Source organism: Pygocentrus nattereri, chromosome 4 (assembly GCF_015220715.1).
Source record: "Pygocentrus nattereri isolate fPygNat1 chromosome 4, fPygNat1.pri, whole genome shotgun sequence".
NCBI classification, from domain to species: domain Eukaryota; kingdom Metazoa; phylum Chordata; class Actinopteri; order Characiformes; family Serrasalmidae; genus Pygocentrus; species Pygocentrus nattereri.
In genome coordinates, this window is record NC_051214.1 from 2,156,055 (window position 1) to 2,176,898 (window position 20,844).

Sequence of the window (20,844 nt, forward strand, 5' to 3'; positions counted from 1 at the left end):
TTTCAAAGACGTTTAAAGCTGCATCTGAATGAGAGCTACAATCACGGATTCTATCAGAGCGACATACAGCGCTGCAGCTGGGCTACTACAGACGGTCTGAAGGATCAAACTAGGACAGACTGAGTGACTTAACTAGAATAAAGCAAAAAGTATTTTCAAGTTAAAAGTTTTTAAAAAATTTCTGATTTTAAACTTTCTGCCAAAATGAGCTATGGAAGGACTTTTACACAACACTGTACACGTGTGTGTATGGTGTGTGTTTTATTTGTGTGTGTTCTGGTTCTTGCATGCTGTGGGAAAACCTGAGATATAAATGGAAAGTGGCGATAAACCACTGAAGCCATGAAACAAATCCAGTCTAAGAGGCAGTACTGGTTTAGAGATAAAATCAGAATTACCTGGTACACTCCTGACGTCTTGGTTAGAAAATAGTCCGAGAGGTTTGTGAAGCATAGCAGGGAAGCGATTTTAAAATTACCCTCTAAAGTCAGACACAACGCTCTGGAAACCTGCCACAACTCTGAATCTGACTGAATGTTATGGTAAAATCGCCATCTCCCAGGGGTCAAAGGGCATTTGCTGTAAGTTATACACTGACGGCGAACACTTTAAAACAAACAAGAGTGAGATTTCATCGAAAATGGAGCACAGAATGGATGCTCTGTAGCTACACTACTAGTACCAAAGTTCGGACACACCTTTACAAAACCATATTCCAGGGGTTGGCAGCATGTGGCTACTGTCCTGCTGTGGCTCCACAGCTGAATCAGATCAGTAGGTAATAATAAAATAATCCTCCTCTACAGTAAAATAAAGCTCTGCTGATCCTTCAACACAGTTTAACAGTAAATGGTCTTAAACGCTGGAGTTAATGTAGAACAGCTGATTCACCCTTTAACCCTGAAGATCAGCGCAGACGGCTGGTCACCATAGCAACACAGACAACAGTCTCGCCCAGCTAGTAGCTACGAAACGGCAAAGAGAGAGATTTAAGACGAACATCGATAATTTGGAGACGAATGGACTGATTAGTGTTTATAGTCACTCCAGCTGGTTTCCTGATACGTTTAACCTGCAGTGAGAAACTCAAACACTTAAAAGTCACGAGGCTGAAGTTTCTCATTCTAATTATCTTGTTCCACCTTAAATGGAGCCTGAGGTGGCAGAATGTAACTGCTGCACCATTTAAGGTGGAATGGAATTATTTGGAATGAGAAGCTGGCAAATGAGAAGCGACTTCAGCCTCATAAAAAAACCTACATTTTACAAGAAACTTCAAACTGAAATGTTTCCTGCTGGAGATGTGAGAAAAGCAGCTATAGCTGAGCTGAAGCTTAAAGCAGAGCAAAGTGCGTCTGAGTTTTCATTTATATTTTTAGCCTATACTAGTGTATCAGCACATACTGACACACATTTACAGCCAAGATGGTAAAATGGACATAAAATGTTGTGGCTCCCAAAGTGGTTGAATTTTGCTGACTGAACAAAATGGCTCTTCTTAACATTTGGGTTGCAAGTCTATCTGGGATCTGCACGTTTTTACTTTAGTCGTTATAATTTATTGATAATTTTTCAGTGGAGATTGGAAATCAGCTACAGTAGAATCTCAGAGGTTCATCAAAACAGCTTCTAAAATTAACAACACGTTATCTTCTACCGCAGGAGCGGCCTCAGTCTTACAGCTGTGACCCATGAACCACTAGGAGATGGAAGATGAATCCTTTGTCTATGCTGATTCAAACTACAGTCATACAGGGTTAGTTTCCTGGACAGGGATTATTGTCCAGTCCTGGACTACACATGCACACACATTCTGAATGGAGGTTCCAGGACTGGGCTTAATGATTTAAACATTAGGCTGAAATTCTAATTCTTGTCTGCCATGTTAACATAGAACATAATGCTGAACTCAAGACATGCCCTGGCTCCTCATAACATGTAGATGCTCATCAAAGCAATTTAATAAACAAGACAGATGCAAATCACAGCACTTACCTCACCGTTCTAAAAGAAAACACTTCGTACTTTTAATCAATTTATTTTTTTGCCATTTTTGACAAATAAGTGAGACCAAATTGAACACAGAGGCCTTGGAAAGACTAACACAGCAGAATCGTCTGCATTATTTATTCACCTGATGAAGCAAATAAAGCTGTTGCTTTGCTCCTCCTGTTATTTCTGATTAAGGATGGAGAAATGAATGGAGGTACCTACATTTAAGGTAACCCAGTGATTTCTCAGAAGCCTAAAGTAATGACCTGGATTTGCCTCTAGCTTTCTGGGTCTAACAAAGAGAGGGCAGAGAGAGAGAGGAGAGAGAGAGGAGAGAGAGAGACAGACAGAGATGACAGAGAGAGAGAGAGAGAGAGAGATGTTTAGGGTTAAAGAGAGAGAAAGTATTAAATGTACTTACATCCATGAGTGCAGCGTTGATGTAGTTGCTGCTCTCCCCATCGATGGTGATGAGGAAGGGCAGGCAGCGGTCTGGGGGCAGGTTGTCCATAAAGCGGTTCTTGTCATGGTTCCGGGGAAGCAGGGCTATACTGCAGTCCTCCGGCTGGGGCTGAGGGGTCACTGAGTTCAACGTCTAAACGCCAAAAGAAACAATGTTCAGCGTTGTTTTTTTTTTAAAAAAGGTTTTTATGTTTTATTAAAGAAGGGTTCTTCACTAAAGGCAATGTTTTATACACAACTATGACAACTCACAGAACCATTTGAATGCATGAGCTGCTCTTTACATGATTATCTGCCTCTTCTCTATGAGTGAAAGTGAAGGTGTTTCTCCAGCTTGGTTGTCATCTGACTTGGCTGATATAGAACAAAACACAGCTGTAGAAAAGAGCCTGGAAACTTTCTACCCACTCCCACAGCTAGAACTAGAGAAGATGATCTCTTCTGCAAATTGCACAACCTGCACACTCGATGAAATTCCCTCAAAATTACTCAAAGAAGTACTGCCAGTCATTATAAACCCTATTTTAACTATAGTAAACTCGTCCCTTAGTCTGGGCCATGTACCCAAAGCTTTTAAACTAGCAGTTATCAAACCTCTGATCAAGAAACCAAATCTTGATGTCGCCGTTTTGTCTAATTACAGGCCTGTTTCTAACTTACCGTTTATATCAAAGATCTTAGAAAAAGCTGTGGCCCAACAACTTAGTTCATATCTACATAAGAACCATATATATGAAAAATTTCAGTCTGGATTCAGGCCACACCACAGCACTGAGACGCTCTAGTTAAGATAACTAATGATCTTCTTCTTGCCTCTGATCAAGGCTACATATCCCTGTTAGTGCTACTTGACCTCAGCGCAGCTTTCGCTACAATAGACCACAATATTCTCCTAGAAAAGGTTAGAAAACATGGTTGGAGTCACAGGGACGGCCCTATCATGGTTCAGATCTTACCTATCAGAACGTTATCAGTTTGTTATCAGGTAAACAATTTATCTTCCAATTATTCAAAAGTGAGATTTGGAGTTCCACAGGGGTCTATTTTAGGACCTTTATTATTTACTCTATACATGTTACCGTTAGGCACAGTTATAAGTAATCATGGCGTAAACTTTCATTGTTATGCAGACGATACGCAACTGTACATATCAGCCAAACCTGATGACCAATACAGGTTAAAGAAAACAGAGGACTGTGTAAAAGAAGTGAAAGGCTGGATGTCACGGAACTTCCTCCTATTAAACAGTAACAAAACAGAGGTTCTCCTTCTGGGTCCAAAATTAGCAAGAAGTAAATCACCAGATTTAATCTTAAATCTCGCCGACTTTCCAGACACACCTGGCTCAGCAGCAGAAAAAATCTCTTATAATAGATTATCTGTTATAATAGATTCAGATTTATCATTCGATCAACACACAGGCAGCATCACTAGGACAGCTTTTCTACATCTTCACAACATTGCCAAGATCAGAAATGCCCTGTCCCTGCGTGATGCAGAAACACTAGTACAGCCTTTATTACTTCCAGGCTAGACTACTGTAATGCGCTACTGTCAGGATGTACGAGCAGGAATTTAAACAAACAATTAGTCCAAAACGCCGCAGCCAGGGTCCTCACTAAAACTAGAACATCTGATCATATCAGTCCAGTGCTATCAACACTTCATTGGCTACCTATTAAATTCCGTATTGATTATAAAATCCTTTTATTGACTTATAAAGCCCTACATCGTCTTGCTCCCGAGGACTTACAAGACCTTATTTCCCATTATGAGCCATCACGACTACGCAGATCACAGAGTGCTGCTTATTAATAGTCCCCAGAATTCCTAAGGCTGCAGCTGGGGGAAGAGCTTTTTCTTATAAAGCCCCCAAACTCTGGAATGATCTCCCAGAAACTGTTCGGGACTCAGACACAGTCTCAATCTTTAAGACTAGGCTGAAAACTCACTTGTTCAGTTCAGCTTTTGGTAGGTAATGTTCCCCCTAGATAAAGGCAGCAGATCCAGGGGTCCATGGACACAGGGAATTATAGTAAACTGAGACGCTGGTGCTGTCGTCCCGCTGCTCGCACGCGGTCACTCAAGTTTGTGGACGGTGGAGTGGAGGGACGCCAGACTGTCTCAGAGTGCTGCCGTGTCTGTGTCTCCTTCTGGTTCTCTCCTGTTAGTTAAGCTGTCATAGTCAGATCTGCCGGAGTCGTTAGCCACACTCTGGAAATGTTCACATTCCCTGTTTATGTACAAACGGATAGAATAAAACTAATTCCATCTCCCTGCTTTCTTTCCGAGTATACAATCACCCACATGTCCGGCTGGACACTGAAGGACGACCGACTGCCGAGCCCTCCTGCTACCCACTTCAGACCAGCTGCCCATGCCCCAGCTGCCACCATCTGCCTTGGACTAGCTGCCCACCCTACACCGATGTTCTCATAGACTCAGTTATTCCTAATGCCAATATTACTGCTATTAATATTAGTAATATAATCACTTGTAGGTAGTTTGACCAGAGGAGGATGGGTCCCCCCTGGTGAGCCTGGTTCTTATTAAGGTTTCTTCCTCAGTTCCCTCAGTGAAGGGGGGGGTTGGGGGGTTTGTACATTCTTACAGTCCTGTTGAAACTTTTTCGTCTTTTCCGAAATTCTGTAAAGCTGCTTTGTGACAACATGTTGTAAAAAGCGCTATACAAATAAATTTGATTTGATTTGATTTCTAATAAAGTGGCCAATGTGTGGAAGCACAATATAGGTGTTTCTAATAAAGTGGCCAGTGATTGGAAGCACAAGGTGGGTGTTTCTAATAAAGTGGCCAGTGAGTGGAAGCACAAGGTGGGCGTTTCTAATAAAGTGGCCAGTGAGTGTAAGCACACAGTGGGCGTTTCCAATAAAGTGGCCAGTGAGTGTAAGCACACGGTGGGCGTTTCTAATAAAGTGGCCAGCAGTGTTTTCCTACCTGGAACTCGTCTTTGAGGTGTGAGGAGTTGCTCTGAGAGTCGATGCGAATCATGTCGTAATACGCTGCTTTGAACTCGCAGGCTGGAATGGCTGTATCTCCGCACAGACACGCCTCCAGAATGGCGTCATGGATGAATATATACTGCTCCTGGAATCCAGACAGAGCGATCTCAGATATGCAAACACAGCAGATGTGTTCAGATGATGGGTAAACAGTGTGAATATATAAACACACCTCAGTCTGGACCATGTTGATGCGTCTGGAGCGCAGGGCTTTAACGCAGTTATAGATGTCCACTACTCCCTCCCTCTCTGCCATGTCCAGCATGATGTCAATCACGATGTAACAGCCCGTCCTGCCCGCTCCGGCACTGAAAAACAGTGACGTCATTACTGTTGACATCATTACTGTTATCATCACAGCAGAAAGAAAACACAGTGGTGCTTATTTATCCCCTTAAACTACAGCCTTATTACTGCTATTCTTATAGACCTCTCATTCACTTTTACATTGTAAATACAGTGTAGTTCATCTTAGCTACTGTCATCTGGTCAGCACTAACCTGGTTCTACCCTGAGCTGTTTTTCTAATTCAGGTGGTCCCATGTTGGCTGGCTAGGCTATTACCACACTCATCGTAGTGCCACTGATGCTTCAACGACAACAAAATTTGTTTTATCAGCTGTTCTTCTGTAAAGTCGCTGTTCTAGTGCAGTTCTGCGCTCTTCCTTGCATTAACCGAGATCTTCCTCATCTCCTCTTCTGTCTTCAGTGTGAGAAATGAGGAACAGTCACTCTTCACTCCAAACTCTTGGGAAACTGGGAGAGATTTCAGGTTTACAGATGTATTGCAGCTCACTCTAAAGTTTTTCGGAGATTTTTCGAGCAGAGTTACGGTTTCTAGACTGTCAAGGACCAACTGTGTGAACCAGTCTGCTACAGCGCCAGCCTGAGGTACAGTGCTGCTCTACTTAGTTAAGACCACCAGAGACAGAAGCTGATTGTGGGTGATGCATGATAAAGAATGAGCTTCACTGAATCTGGATTTGAGCGTCTATTCTCGCCAGCATAACGTCAAAATAAGTGTATTTTCAGGAACCTCACAGAATTTTGATTTTGAGACATTCAGGAGGTCCGGGAGGTTATTCAAGGGGTCCTGGACTCCCCCAGAACACACTTCATACCTTGCACGCAGAACAGCATTCCATACTATACTGTGATTTTTTTTAAGCTGAATTGTCCATTTTATTCAGTGTTAAACTGTTCAGTGTTGTAAATCACAGTGATACAGAACTTTTAACCCACTGTACTTCATCTCTGCAATTCAGTCAGCATTTCCATGTGTCTGAGAGGGAGGAGGACCATTTTTTTTGTTTGCTTCATCTCTAAACTTGTGTGTGTGTGTGGTAACGTGTGCTAGAGCTCCAGCTGCAGAATGGCATCCACACACACACGCAAAACCACATCCTGTGTGTTAAGATGCTGCAGCAGCAGGACGATATTTCAGCAGCATCTGAACTTGCAGGCCAGCCTTTACAGCTCAGAACCTCCACGCAAACTCTAAATCTCAGCTAACGGCCTGCACAGCTCCAGCCACAGCCACCAAGGCTGACCACAAGACAGATTACATAGGGAACCCCTGTGTTTGTTAACGCAGCAGTTTGGCCAACGTGTTGCACTAAAGTTACAAGGCAAATTTAGATAACAAGTAATAGAAACTGGACAAAAGTACTGGGACGCCTACAGGAGCTTTAATGAATGCCATTCTAAACCCGTAGGCATTAATATGGAGCTGGTCCCCCTTTGCAGCTCTAACAGCTTCCACTCTTCTACAGATGTTGGGGAGGGTCTGTGGGAATTTATGCCCATTCATCCAGAAGAGCATCTGTCAGGTCAGACACTGACGTTGGACGAGAGGTTCTGGCTCACAATCTCCGTTCTAGTTCATCCCAAAGGTGTTTAGTGGGGTTGAGGTCAGGACTCTGTGAGGGCCGGTCAAGCTCTTCCACACTGAACACACCCAGTCGTGCCTTTATGGAGCTGCTTTGGTCACTGGGGCTCAGTCATGCTGGAACAGGAAAGGTTCTTCAGCAAACTGTTCCACAAAATGTCTTGGTGCTGAAGCATTAACGTTCCCCTTCACAGGAACTAAGGGTTCTAGGTCAACACCTGAAAAACAGCCTCATATCTTCATTCCACCTCCACCAAACTTTACAGCTGGCACAGTGCAGTCCGGCAGGTAATGTTCTCCAAACCCAGACTCGTCCATCAGACTGACAGATAGAGAAGCATGATTGGTCACTCCACTGTATACGTTTCCACTGCTCCAGAGTCCAGTGGCGGCGCTTTACACCCCTCCATCCAACGCCAGGCATCGTGCTTGGTGATGAAAGGCTTGCACACAGCTGCTTGGCCATGGAAACCCTACCATGAAGTGCCCAGTGCTCAGTGTTTGTGCTGATGTTAAAGTCAGAGGAGGTTTGTCGAAGCTGCGACAGTGTGTGAGTACCTGCAGTGCACCACTATCGGCCCTGCACTGGGTGGGTTGGACATTTTAACACGGCGGATGAATGAAAGTAGTCCCGTGGCGTGATATGGCACTCCGTGATCAGGCCAGCCGGTGAAATGGAACTGCTTCACCTCCCTCAGCTCGTTAAAACCCCTCTAAAAGAACAAAATGTATAACAAGACAGAGCATTTAGTCAGTTAACTCAAAGATATAGATTTAAAGATACAGATTTTATACTCTACACTCAATACATTTAAATAGAAGAATGGATGGACATGCAGACAGACAGACAGACACACATATAGGACTCTTGGTCATTGATGGTAATGTTGATAAGCTTGAAAAAAAAAAAAGAGAAATGACCACAAAATTCAATGCAATTTATTTAAATTTATTTAGCTGATTAAATTTAGACACATTTCATAGCATAGAGTGGTGACTTTTCAAAGGTGGCAATAACGATAAACAAAAACGTTCTAGATAAAGGTTCCACTCACCCGCTCCAGAGTGAAAGTGCGGACCACGTACTCCGCCAGAGGCTCCACCTCCACAAGTGTCACCTTAAAGTCTCCATACACCTCCGCATCGTCCGGCCAGTACTTATAACACTTCACCTGAACCAGCACGACACCAATCAAACCCAGCACACTGACCAGTCCACCACGTACATGCACTCTAAAGCAGGGCCTGAACCTTTAACCAAATTCTGTCAGGATTTTAAGGCTGAACGTATCAGGCCTTTTGTCAAATTAGGCTGATGCGTACACAGATGTCTAGAACTCGTTGGCTAAATGAACCTTGTAGCTTCAGTACAGGGGCTGAACAGTGTTTATCTGACTGATAGGACTGACATTTGCCAAATTTTATTGTCTGTTCTCAGTTGCCTCTAAAACCTAAAGTGTATTATAGCTATTTTGGTTTATTGGCAAAATCACAGATGGAACCTCCACCCCTTAAATGGCCAGGGTCCACCTGCAGGCCCAACGTTTTATTACATACATCTGTTACTTCAGACTAGCTCAGCCAGTTTGCACTGAAGTCGCTGTAATTATTAAATAATAAGCCTTAGTATGTAATAAGGGGGGTTTTAAGGGGTTAACATTGGCCATTTTTCTCAGTGAAATGATATCGCTGCTGTCAGAGAAAAACCTTGTATCTCCATTTTTGTCATTTTTTAGTTTTTGACATAATTTGGGAGCGTTTGATCTCCTTTACCTTGTGTATAAATTGCATAAAATGACTTGGGGGGGGGGTTGTGGTTCCCTTGACTTCCATTGAAAGTAAAGTAGTTTTTTTCCTTCTCCTTTGAAGTTACCATTTTAGAGATACGAGGTTTCGTTCCAACAGCAGCGATATTTCGGCCGGACCCTACTTTAAACAAATCCTGAAACTCATCACTTTGATCATTTTAAGTAAACATACTTAAAACGTCTTTCATTCATACATTCATCCAAACACTCACAGCACATAAAAAACCCTGATCCTATATCTTTATAGGCATTTATGAAGTCACAGGTACAACACTGCCTGCAGTCGTCTACTGTTCTGATGTATGACCTACAAAAGTCAGTATATAGTGTAAATATAGGCTCTTTAATATAAAGTGTCATCATTATTTGACTGAATTAGAGGATCTGAACAGGCAGGTTGGACAGTTTCACAGTAACATATATAAATATGTCAGTGCTTTAAAGTAAACAACAACATCAACAACTGCACCATTAATCACGTCCATTAAACACATTTACATACGCTTCAGCTCTGGAGAACACATTAGCCTTTGGCTACAAGATCATTGTGCTTCACTTTAACATGCATTTACAAACATGCTTTAAAAGGAACAGCTCCTCATTTTTCTTCCAAAAATATAATTTTCCAGTTTCCTTTATGATGGTAGTGGTTTCTGGATTTATACTTCTAAAGCAAAGTCTATTAAATTAAGTGACCCTTATTAGTCCCACAACAGGGAAATTTCACCCCCCCATTTAACCCATCTGCGCAGTGAAACATAAAATGAGATGGTGAAACTGCCAGAAACTCTTCAAAAAAAAAAGCTGGTTCTTTAAAGGTTCCTCAGTCAAGACAACCATGCATGCTTAAATGGATCTTTGTATGGTTAATTGGTTCTTCAGACGGACTGAGAATGTGCTGCGTATTATTTTGTAGAGCATCAAAAATGGTTCTGCTACTGAGATGATGTTAAGATTGTAACAACAACAACAGCAGAACCTTGTTTTTGGTGTTACTCTACATTTACATAGAACAATATACAACACATTCTCCATCAAGCTGAAGAACCATTTCACCAGGCAAAGAACCCTTTAAGAATGCTATATTGAATCACTGTCTTTACTAAAGAACCCTTGCGAAACTTTTTTTTAAAGGAGTGTAATAATTCTATTTTTTCTGTCACGCAGCAACTCAAACATGATGTGGTTAGTACACTTGAGGACGTAGTTGGCCGTTTTAAAGCCAAAACTCAAGGCAGTCCTCTGCCTCATGGACCTCAAGTCTTACTTTAGAGACACGTATTTGACAAAAAATGTAATTAAAACGACTAAATAAATAAATAAATAAAGTTGAAAACTGGAATAAAAAACATTTCTGAAGAAAAACAGACTATTCCTTTAACCCTTTGAGGAGTTTGTGTTTAAAATTTCCATGCAAATTCACATTTTGGCACGTCAATAAGATCAGAATTGCTATGAAACCTTCTGGAACATCCTAATGCGAGAGTTCTGGAACATTCTGGAACCTTCTAGAACACTCCATTGTTCATGTTCTCTCGTCAAAGGGTTGGAGCAGGCAGGAGGCCTTCACAACACAGTCACAACACACCGATAACAAGAACAATAAAAACAAAAACAACGAGAACAACACGGCCTCCAGCATTCTGCAGCAGGCAGTATAAGAACATACCCGTCCCACCTCCACCAGGTTGGTTACCATGACGATACAGGCCGACTGCTCCTGCCAGATCATCCTCCAGAAGTCGTAAACCGTCTCGTGAACCGGACCTACAAAGCCAAAATCACTAATGTTATGATTTGTGACTGCCGACTCGAACTCCACCGCCCCTCTGATCACCTTCCTGTGTTAATGTTGAAGATGAAATATTACAGTGATGGTGGTGAATAATGAGGAGACAGAGCTGAACGTGTGGCTGTTTATTAGGAGGAGCAACATTAGCGCGCTCGGCGAAAGCATTTGGGAAATGGAGACTGAAACTGCAGAACGGTTACGCCCCATTAAAAGCAGGGGGCGCTCACAATATTCTTAACTTCAAACCTGCAGTCGTCTGTTTTATCTCAGAACGGCAATTGTTGTAGAGAGACGTGAATAGTTTTTCACAGCAGGGGTATTCACCCCTCCCCCTTTCTCCCATCATTGCGCACTAACTGCTCAACATTCATGCATTAATATCTGAGTCAGCTTCCATTATGCTGGCAGAATGGCCACTAGAGGGCACTGCAGAAAGAGGCTAAAGTTTAGCAAGAACTCCCACTCAGAGTCAGTGCTGAAACATACAGATACACAAAGAAAGTACAAGAGTGAAGTGCACAATTATCGCTTCCATTTTAATCCAGTGTGTGTCAAACACAAGGCGAAATTATTCACATTTTCTATTAATATTAATTCGGTTCACCAATCCCTACAATCCCCAGCATGCACACCAACGTAACATGCTGGGCAACTAGTTCAAGCAACTAGGCAGGTTTAAAAGACATTTAAAGAGATTTAATGGTTATCTGTGGCTAAAGTCGCCTATAGTTTTATATAAAAAAGATTTTTATTTAAAATGATTTTTGAGTGGTTCAAGTATTTATTGACTATTTCCCTGTTTTGGTTTATTACAAATCAATGCTGGCCAGTTGGGTTCAAAGAAAAATGTTAATTAGAAATGAAATAAAAAATGCTGGCCCTCAGATTTGGATTTGTTGAATTTTTTTAAATACGGCCCTTTTAGTGGCTGAGTTTGACATTCCTGTTTAAATGCTTATCAATGACACGAACAATTTCACAGCCGCTCTTTCGTATTTGGAATAAACGTCAATCTGCGAGACCTGCTTTAAGCTGTTTGACTCGTAAACAAATGTGTAAACACAGCGTTGTGTGGATGAGGCCAAATTGCCGCTATAACTCCGCTCACACGCACTTCCCTCACCTTGAGTGGCGATGTAGTGGCTCGGGCGCTGGTAACCCTGAGAAACACAGAGAGAAGAACACAGAGCAGCAGAATGAGATCACAGAGGGACAAACTCCACCGTCCACAAACAAATACAACAGCAAACGTCAGGTTAGCAGCACTCTGGATAGATTAGTAGAGCTTTTAATGTCTTCTTAATGCAAAGTATATATTACGTAACACAGACATCATGACTGCTGGCATTGAGGATTATAGAACTAAAGTCCAAATCTATTGGAAAAGATCAAAAAACATAAAAAAAACAGCAAAACTCAACACAAATCTTCACAGCTACCCACTCCAGCTACTACAGTCAGTGCAGTAGGACAACAGAGACTGTGCATTAATTTTCAGTAAATATTCTCTTCTTATCTGGACACAGGATACAAATCTGACCCTCAGTAACACTAAAACTGATGAATAACTGGACTAAATTATTATTATTATTAAAATTATTAGTATCATTACACTGAATAGCATGGTTGGCAAAGCACTTTATTATTACGTGCTTTACTATGTGCTTCTGTTACTGTCATCACATTGTCGAATTACATTAGACGGGGAAAGGAGGGAAAACCCAAGGTCAAAGGTCAAACTCATAACCACAACTCAGTCCTCTCCATATAAACAAACTGAGTCTAAAAAAACAAAAACAACAACAACAGAACCATGCCAGGGGTGCTGAGGTGTAGTATGACCATGGCCAGATGAGGAAAGCGGATGGACACACAGCATGGAGAGGGGGAACGAAAAAAAAGAGAAAAACTAATCGAGTGTGTGTGTGTGTGTTTGTGTATGTATGTGTGTGTGTGTGTGTGTGTATGTATGTATGTGGGGTAAAAGCTCATGCAGTCTCCATGCAAATGGTTTATAAGCATTAGACAAAAACAGAGAGGGGGCTGTGTTTGTGTTTATGTGTTTGTGTTTATGTGTTTGTGTGCACTGTAAAAAAAAATGATTTCTAATTTAAAAATAGTCAGTAACCTGACTGCCTTAAACAGTAGAAAAGTGAATTTAATTCCTTTTTCAAAATAAGAGTTTGGTGCATTAGGTAAACAATGTCCAAGTTTCAAAAAATCCCCAGACAAAAACCAATACATCTGCTGTACGCATGTCTGTCCACTCAGGATACAGCGGGGGTCTTGAACTCGTTTTAAAAATCTCAGACACTGACAACTCTACCTCCACCGCCCCTCTGATCACATTCCTGTGTTAATGTTGATGATGAAATATTACTGTGATGGTGGTGAATAATGAGGAGACGGGGCTGAACGTGTGTCTGTTTATTAGGAGGAGCAACATTAGCGCGCTCGGCCAAAGCGTTTGGGAAATGGAGACTGAAACCGCAGAACGGTTAACAGCAGGGGGCACTCACAATATTCTTAACTTCAGGTTTATCGCGCTTTAGTTTTGTTTGACCTTTTTTACATCAGTAATAGTAGCTAATGTTAGCTGTCTGGCTAACTAACTTGATTGCTTTAATTGCGTGTTTGCGTTTCAGCTGTGCGTGTGTTTGTACTCTCAGTGATCTCAAGGCCACTGGGCAGGTGGTCTTCATCAAGGGTTGGGTTGGTTAAACAACGCATCGAGAAAAATATTCTTTACATGTGAATTTTTACTACATAACATACACTCACTTAAGCGCATCTTAGTCAGTGTTTATTAGCAATTTTAATTAGTACTACTACTAATTATGGCCACACTTTATTTGAATGGTCTCCGATAGATGATAGACAGATATTTAAATTATAAAAAACTTTCTGGTGATGCTCAGTTGATTGTCAACAACATTATGGTTAGAGTTAGGTTTAGCAGTAGGTGTAGGTCTTGCTTTGAGATTAAGTTTAGGTTTAGGAATAGATTAAAAGAACCTTTATACACAACTTCAAGTTCAGTTGTGTTTAAAAGAAATTTATTTTAATGCTTGTTAAAAACTGACTGAGCATCTACAGTGGACCATAGAAATAAAGTGTTACCCTAATTATTAGTAAAAGTAGAAGTAACAGTAGTATAAATGCACAGTGTTCAATTAAATATAAAAACGTTACATTTAACAGTAGGACTATATAGGACTCTTATTTTTATAGCTTCAGCTTTCCTGTTGAATGGAATGTTAGCAGAGCAGACAAATCTGTGTTCTCAGTAAATTGGTTTGATGATTCCATTCGTTCCTTAATTTAACTAACTTTTGCTCTAAATTAGAATAATATCTGAGTTAGCTGTGGCTTAATTGCACTGCGTTTAATGGCTCCTCTTGCATGCAGAGCTCCGTTTCTGCTTTTTCACACTTTCATCAGTCTGAGCTGATTTTATAGAGTTATGCTGGGTGAATATCCACAGTGTATCTCTACTATCTCTACACAGAACATCTGTCCACCGGATGTAAATATTCAGCCGCAGAAAAAAGGAAACAATGATCTGTGGGCCAGATTTAAGCATCATTTTTAAACTTATAGCATTTTAGCAGTGAATATTCACATACGTTTCAGGAGTGTTTGGACTGCTTCTTGAGTAAAGCCCAATTTACGGCAACCAATCCGAACAGATCACATTTTTTCATACCAGGTGTAAAGGAACACTAGCAAAAACCGGGGCAAAGTAAATGTAATTATAACTGTTTTTGGTGTTAAAACCACACCACAACCGAATATCAAAAGTGGACCCCAGGGAAATAAAATCAACTCAAAATGTAAAATATGGGGCCTTCAGTGATTTAACATGCGACACGTTGACAATATCATAATACAGTGTGATTTTGGGGTCATTTTCTCAGCCAGACTACTCGCTGATGCTTTGTCTCACCTTACTGAACCTACTACGGTTAAAGACAGCAGGTTCTGCTCATTGCTGTGATATTTGTCTCATGTCTGTATGTCTCATGTCTGTCTTGAACCGTTCCAACGCTATATAGGCCAGAACACAGCCTGGCTTTCAGGTTCTGTAGGTTAACTTATCACTAGACGCTAAACGAACTCTAAATTTTAAGGCAGCCAGGTTACTGACGTTTTTCATTCAAAACAATCAGTCATTTTCACAGTGCCGCTGCGTCTGAGTGTGTGTGTGTCCGTGTGTTAGCGCCCTACAGAAAAAAATACTTACATCCCTGTACAGCCAAATCTAGGGCCCAAAATCAAGAGCATAAGAGTGAGAGAGAGCACAACAGATGTCAGTGAGTCTACCGGCACCTCCACAAAGGCAGAGAAAGAAAACTGTAAATAGTGTAATATTGGAGACAAAGGCATGCATAGAAGACCTGACATACGAGCGAGGGAGAGCTGTTTCTGACACCTTCGCCAATGGAGGGGGGGGAGGCATCGCCACTTACGTCTATGTAGTTGGCATTAATGTAGTCGGATGACGGGTCGTCCTCCATTGGCTGCAGGATCACTCTAGAATGATCGTCTGCGAACGCAACACACGTTAGCATGTTCAGTCGAGCAGGTCAGCAGTCATTCAGCAGGTAAAAGTCACAAGAGTTTGGCCCGAAAGGTCACATTTAAACCGTGTTAGACACGTTCACTGCTTCTCCTTAGTTCTGCGCTTGAGCTACGAGCTGAAAAAGTAATGGGCTAGCATGGCGCTAACCGCATGCCTAAAGCATTACACACTCAGAGTTCTTGAGGAGCAGATACTGTTTTTAGCCATGCTAACATTCCTTTATCCACATTTGTATGACATACTATCATCTACAGTGTCAGAAAGTCTAGGAGAGATGACTTCAACTCAACGAGTGTGCAATGATTAAAACATGAAATTAGCACCGTGCTAACATGTGTAGCATAAGCTTCCATTACTTGTTAGCAACACTGGCCTAGTAGTTCCAGTGCAATCCTAAAGATGCTTCAGGTCTCGGCTGATTGACTACATTTGGCTGCTTTTTGGCCAGACCGTTGCTTTAATAACACATAGAACTGCAGGTCCTGTATGTAACATTTTTAACCCTTAAAAACTCACATTAGTGTAAGTATAAGAGGAGATACTTTATTATAATTTGAAAAAGCACATAACTGGCTGACTAACTTTTCAACAAAATTTATATATATATATATATATATATATATATGAATGAAAATGTAGCTTGAATGCATAGTACACAACAAAAACTCTGCACTTCTAAGGATTAAGAAATAACATGCATTCAGAAAGCAGCTTAGCCTAGAACCAGGCGCCGCCATGACTACAACACAGATATAGACATTTTATTTATTATCCAAAACCACCACTTGGTTGGTTCCTGGCTGCTTCCAGTTTGTTTTAGTTGTTCAGCAGCCAACTGAAAAGCTCACTTTAGACTTAACGACAGGTTTGGAATTTGATGTAGACCTGCGGTCACTCTCTTCTTCAGAATCTGACCCAGTTATCCAATTCTCATTGTTTTTAATGTGCTACATTAGGCAGTTAGGAACGTTTAGCTGCTGTGCATATCATGGTCTAAAGCAGAACTATACATGTACTGTGAAAAAAGAGGACATTTCTGGGTAGAATGCTGCCCAAACTATCAGATTGTGCCATCATAACTAACTGAGACTCGTTTTTTAAACTTCCAGCATTTACATTGCAAAAATGGTGTCTTGTCAAATAAAATTCTTAAATGTAATCAGTAAATCTAATATTTCTTATGTTGATGTGAGCTTATTTTAAAATTACCCTTATTTCTAGACAGTTTTACATGTTTTACATAATTTTATTATGTAAATTTATCTCACTATATTGGCAGATGATTGCGCTTGTTGTAAGAAATGAGCTTGAAATCGGCAAAATGATCTGCCAGTACAGTAATAAAAATGAAGAAGTAAATAATATCTAGATAAAAGACAGATAATCTTATAATAAGTGCTCAAAAATCTCAAAATGGGAAATATTTAATATATTGACTAGATTTTAGATCATTTCACCTAACAAGATGCCATTTTTTGGAGTGAACTTTGACAGCAGCCCTTTTACAGTGACATCAGAAAGACACTCACATGCAATGATGTTTCCGTAGCGGTTCTTGGTGCGGTTCTGCTCTTTCTTCGCCACGTCCCAGGAAGCTGACTGGCCCTCAAAGAAGCTCTGCAGGAAGCACAGACATGTTTCAGAACAATATCTCACACTATCACAAGGCTGTGGCTGGAGCAGGGCATGTTTCTGACAGAGTAAAACAAACGTCAACAACAGCTGAATATCAACACTAGTACAGATAATACGTCTACACTTTTCAGTACAGTTACTGTTTACTTACTGATTTTAACATACTGGGAAAAAAACATCACACTTGTTCAAAGGTTTCATGTTTCATGATTTACTTTTTCTACTATATTCTCCTGTCTGCAGAAAAATTATATTTAAGTGTGTTCTGGGGTGCTTTCATTTTCATTTCATTTCATTTCACACAACTGTATTGTTGTAATTTGCTGTCCTGTGTATAACTGCTGCACCACCATGCTGTGTGTTAGTGAAGTTACTTATTGAGTGGATATGTATTCCAATATTATATTGGATATGCTAAATTACAAAATCAGTTCATTTTGATGGAAATGTTAATAGCATTATATTTCCTGTAGGAAACAAGTAGCTGAAAGACTGCATTCTGAATGAAATACACCTAAAGATACTGCCTTAAATACTGATCAGACGTCTGATCATTGAATCTCACCATGTAGAACTGTGTGTTCTGATCTCAGCTCTCAAATTGATCAAACTATAATAGTGCTTCAGATTTCCATAAGCAATGTTAATACCTGTTTATGGAACCTGCACTGCCAAAACTGATACCTTATGAAGTAAAGACATCATAAATCTAGTCAACAAATTTCTCATTATTAGACTGTTGTAAAAATATTTTCTACTTTCTTAAACTCTAGACATTTTTGCTAGTTTTCTCAATTTTTTCTAGTGATAATATCTTAATTCATTGGTAGATAATTTTGCTTATTTTGGGAAATAGTGCAGAGAATTTTGCCAAAATTGAAAAACCAAGAAAGCTGATCTGTGAATGGATTTAGATACTTTCAAAAGACATAGTTACATCAAATACAAGGAAAAAGTCTAGAAATAAGTAAAATAATCTTATAATATTCATACAACAGTCTCAAAATCAGAAGTATGAGATATATTGAGTACATTTAAGATGTTTTTACTTGCTATGACATCAATTTTGCAGCGTAAAACCAAAATTGTCATCAAGCCTGCCTAAATGCATTTTAAACAAACGTTTCTGCAACAGCTGGTGGCTTATTCAGCTGATCTGCATTTTTTGCTTGCGGTAAGCAATATAGTCGCCTCATCCTCATCAACAGCTGCTAAAAACCACAGCTAGAGAAGGAAAGGGATCAACCTCTAATCAATGACACATAAAGCAACCAACAAAACAAAAAAACTATTATTTTAATGATGAAAAGAATGAGAAATACCTTTAAAATCAATGTTTAAATTTTTTATTTTAAATTGAATGTCCTAATTAAACAGCTAAATTAGAATCCAGACTACCAATCATGCTCAAAATGATGTTGATTAACACACTAATTGTATGTTGACTGTCTAACACATTTTGTGTCATGTTGGGTTAAAAGTCATAGAAAATGATCCTTCAGTGCCCAGTCTGCTTAAATCCTATTCAACACATTACGCATCATCTTTTCATGTGAAGTCATGTGCTATGTTTGTGGCGCGGTGCTGAACTGTAATGCAGCTGAAGTCGGGCCTGTTAACGCTCACCGCTAGCTAACAGGAAGCGCTTGCTGGAAGGGGGCTGTGGTTGCTGATACAGCGATCAGCTCAACCAAAAGGTGAGGACAACTGCCAATCAGACGGGTTACAGAGCAAAGGCAGGTGGCTGGTTTTAGAAAGCAGACTAAACTTTGCATTTCAGCCACAGTTAAATGAAACTAACAAACCATAATTCATATATACTCCATTCTGTGAACACGGCATATGTACAGAAATATGTGCGTAAGATGATGTACTGGTTTTAGTGTTTATGTAAGTGTGCAGGTAAAGTGGGAGGAGGTTCTTTAACACATGCATGGCAATATAGTAAACAAGCATCTAGATGAATAAACAGAACGGATTGAAACTGGTGCACCGAAGTATCATTTTAAATAACTCGGTCATTTCTAAATCCTTGAATTTATTTCATTTTATTTAACAACGAGACTCAGCTAAAAGGTAAACTGGATCACACTGTACAGTAATGACCCAGTTAAACTGTAAATCTATCTGGGCCATATGCTGCATGTTAATGAACCAGTTGTTGCCCCGGCGTTTGGGTGGTGGGGCAGTTCTGGCAGTGGTGGCTGGGATACAGCACCCTTGCTTCCTCAGTGGTGACAAGTCTATCTAAAGCCTCGACTCGCTACCTCCATGATAATGACTTTGCTTTTAACATTACAGGGTAATGTTATAATCGAATGAAAAGTTGCTAAAATGCTTTGTTAACATTTTTTAAAATAAAAGTTTCTTTTCTTTTTGGTTCCTGAGTTAAGATTTAAGTTATGATTAGGTGTAGAAACTTTTACATATTTGTTTATTATATATAGAAAGAAATGCATACGTGATATGTGCATTTTTTGTATATAAACCTACATATATTACATATGGGACATATCAATTTATAAATATATGGCATGTTTATACACACACACACACACACATATATATATATATATATATATTTATATATAGTATATAAAATATTTATGTGAATAATATCATGATAATAAACCTCATATATTATTTATAAATTGATATGTCCCACATGTAATATATAGGTAAGTTTATACATAAGAAATATGTATAAACTTGTCGGAACAAAACCTCGTATCTCCAAAATAGTAACTTTACAGGAGAAGGGAAAAACATACTTTAATTTTAATGAAAGTCAATGGAACTAGAATTGTTTTTTCAAATTATTCAAAAAGTAGGGAAAAATTATATATATATATATATATATATATATATATATATATATATATATATATATATATATTCAAGATTGTTATCTATTCCATTTGGGCCATGTCTGTTGTTTTTTCCCCTGACAGCTCATAGTGCAACTCACCTCGTACTCCTCCTTAAACCCGTAGCTGTCGGACGTCTTCATCAGGTTGATGTGTTGGAGCAGATCAGCCACTCTGATGGCCGGGTGAAGCTGACCCGTCTGGTACGGAGACTCCGTCCCCTCGCAGTGATACCGTGGGACGTCCAGCAGGCGGCTGTTCTCTGCCGCTGCCGCGTGGTTCTCATCTACAAAGGACACAAAACAACACGGTGAAGCTCATGCGTCCCAACACTGACCTACCACAGCACCTATACACCTGCTTATTCACAAAATAGGAAATGAAGCTAAATATAATAAACACATCGAATGAAAACCAGGCTATTTCCCCTGGTTCTTCTAGTCTACATCTGACTAGAATCACCCCATCTACAACACACATGACCAAAGATGAGCCAAGCTCACAGACTCGGCAGCCAATTTACCAAAGCAATACACAGAACTAGTTCAGTCACAAACAATTTGGGAAAATGAGGTAAACATGAGAAAAAACGTCAATTAAAAAGACTATTTACAGAAATAAATAAACATAAAATAAATAAATAAAAAGGTTAAACTCAGGCTTTCAGCAGCCAAATTAAATTGTAAAAAAACAGAGATGGGCGTGTTTAATAAAATATACAGATATTAAGGCTGTACTGACACTTAAGTTCTAAACCAATAATGATAATCAGTAATTAATATATTATAGCCAATATAC

General features: G+C 40.0%; 1 protein-coding gene across 20 annotated transcripts in view; it reads right to left on the reverse strand.

Annotated features, from left to right (window-relative positions):
- Window positions 1–20,844, reverse strand: part of ptprk (protein tyrosine phosphatase receptor type K) — a 216,360-nt gene that overhangs the window by 11,468 nt on the left and 184,048 nt on the right. For 5 of the 20 annotated variants that reach the window (XM_037537657.1, XM_037537658.1, XM_037537659.1 and 2 more), the window contains 12 exons: window positions 20,148–20,332; window positions 17,074–17,161; window positions 15,360–15,508; window positions 15,206–15,223; window positions 12,086–12,122; window positions 10,840–10,937; window positions 8,418–8,534; window positions 7,921–8,075; window positions 5,647–5,782; window positions 5,410–5,559; window positions 2,414–2,587; window positions 399–416 (listed from right to left, as the gene is read on the reverse strand). In XM_037537657.1, coding sequence (XP_037393554.1) covers window positions 399–416; window positions 2,414–2,587; window positions 5,410–5,559; window positions 5,647–5,782; window positions 7,921–8,075; window positions 8,418–8,534; window positions 10,840–10,937; window positions 12,086–12,122; window positions 15,206–15,223; window positions 15,360–15,508; window positions 17,074–17,161; window positions 20,148–20,332 — 1,325 coding nt within the window. The remainder of the gene's footprint in view (window positions 1–398; window positions 417–2,413; window positions 2,588–5,409; window positions 5,560–5,646; window positions 5,783–7,920; window positions 8,076–8,417; window positions 8,535–10,839; window positions 10,938–12,085; window positions 12,123–15,205; window positions 15,224–15,359; window positions 15,509–17,073; window positions 17,162–20,147; window positions 20,333–20,844) is intronic. The other 15 variants (XM_037537668.1, XM_037537670.1, XM_037537667.1 and 12 more) reach the window with 9 other exon arrangements.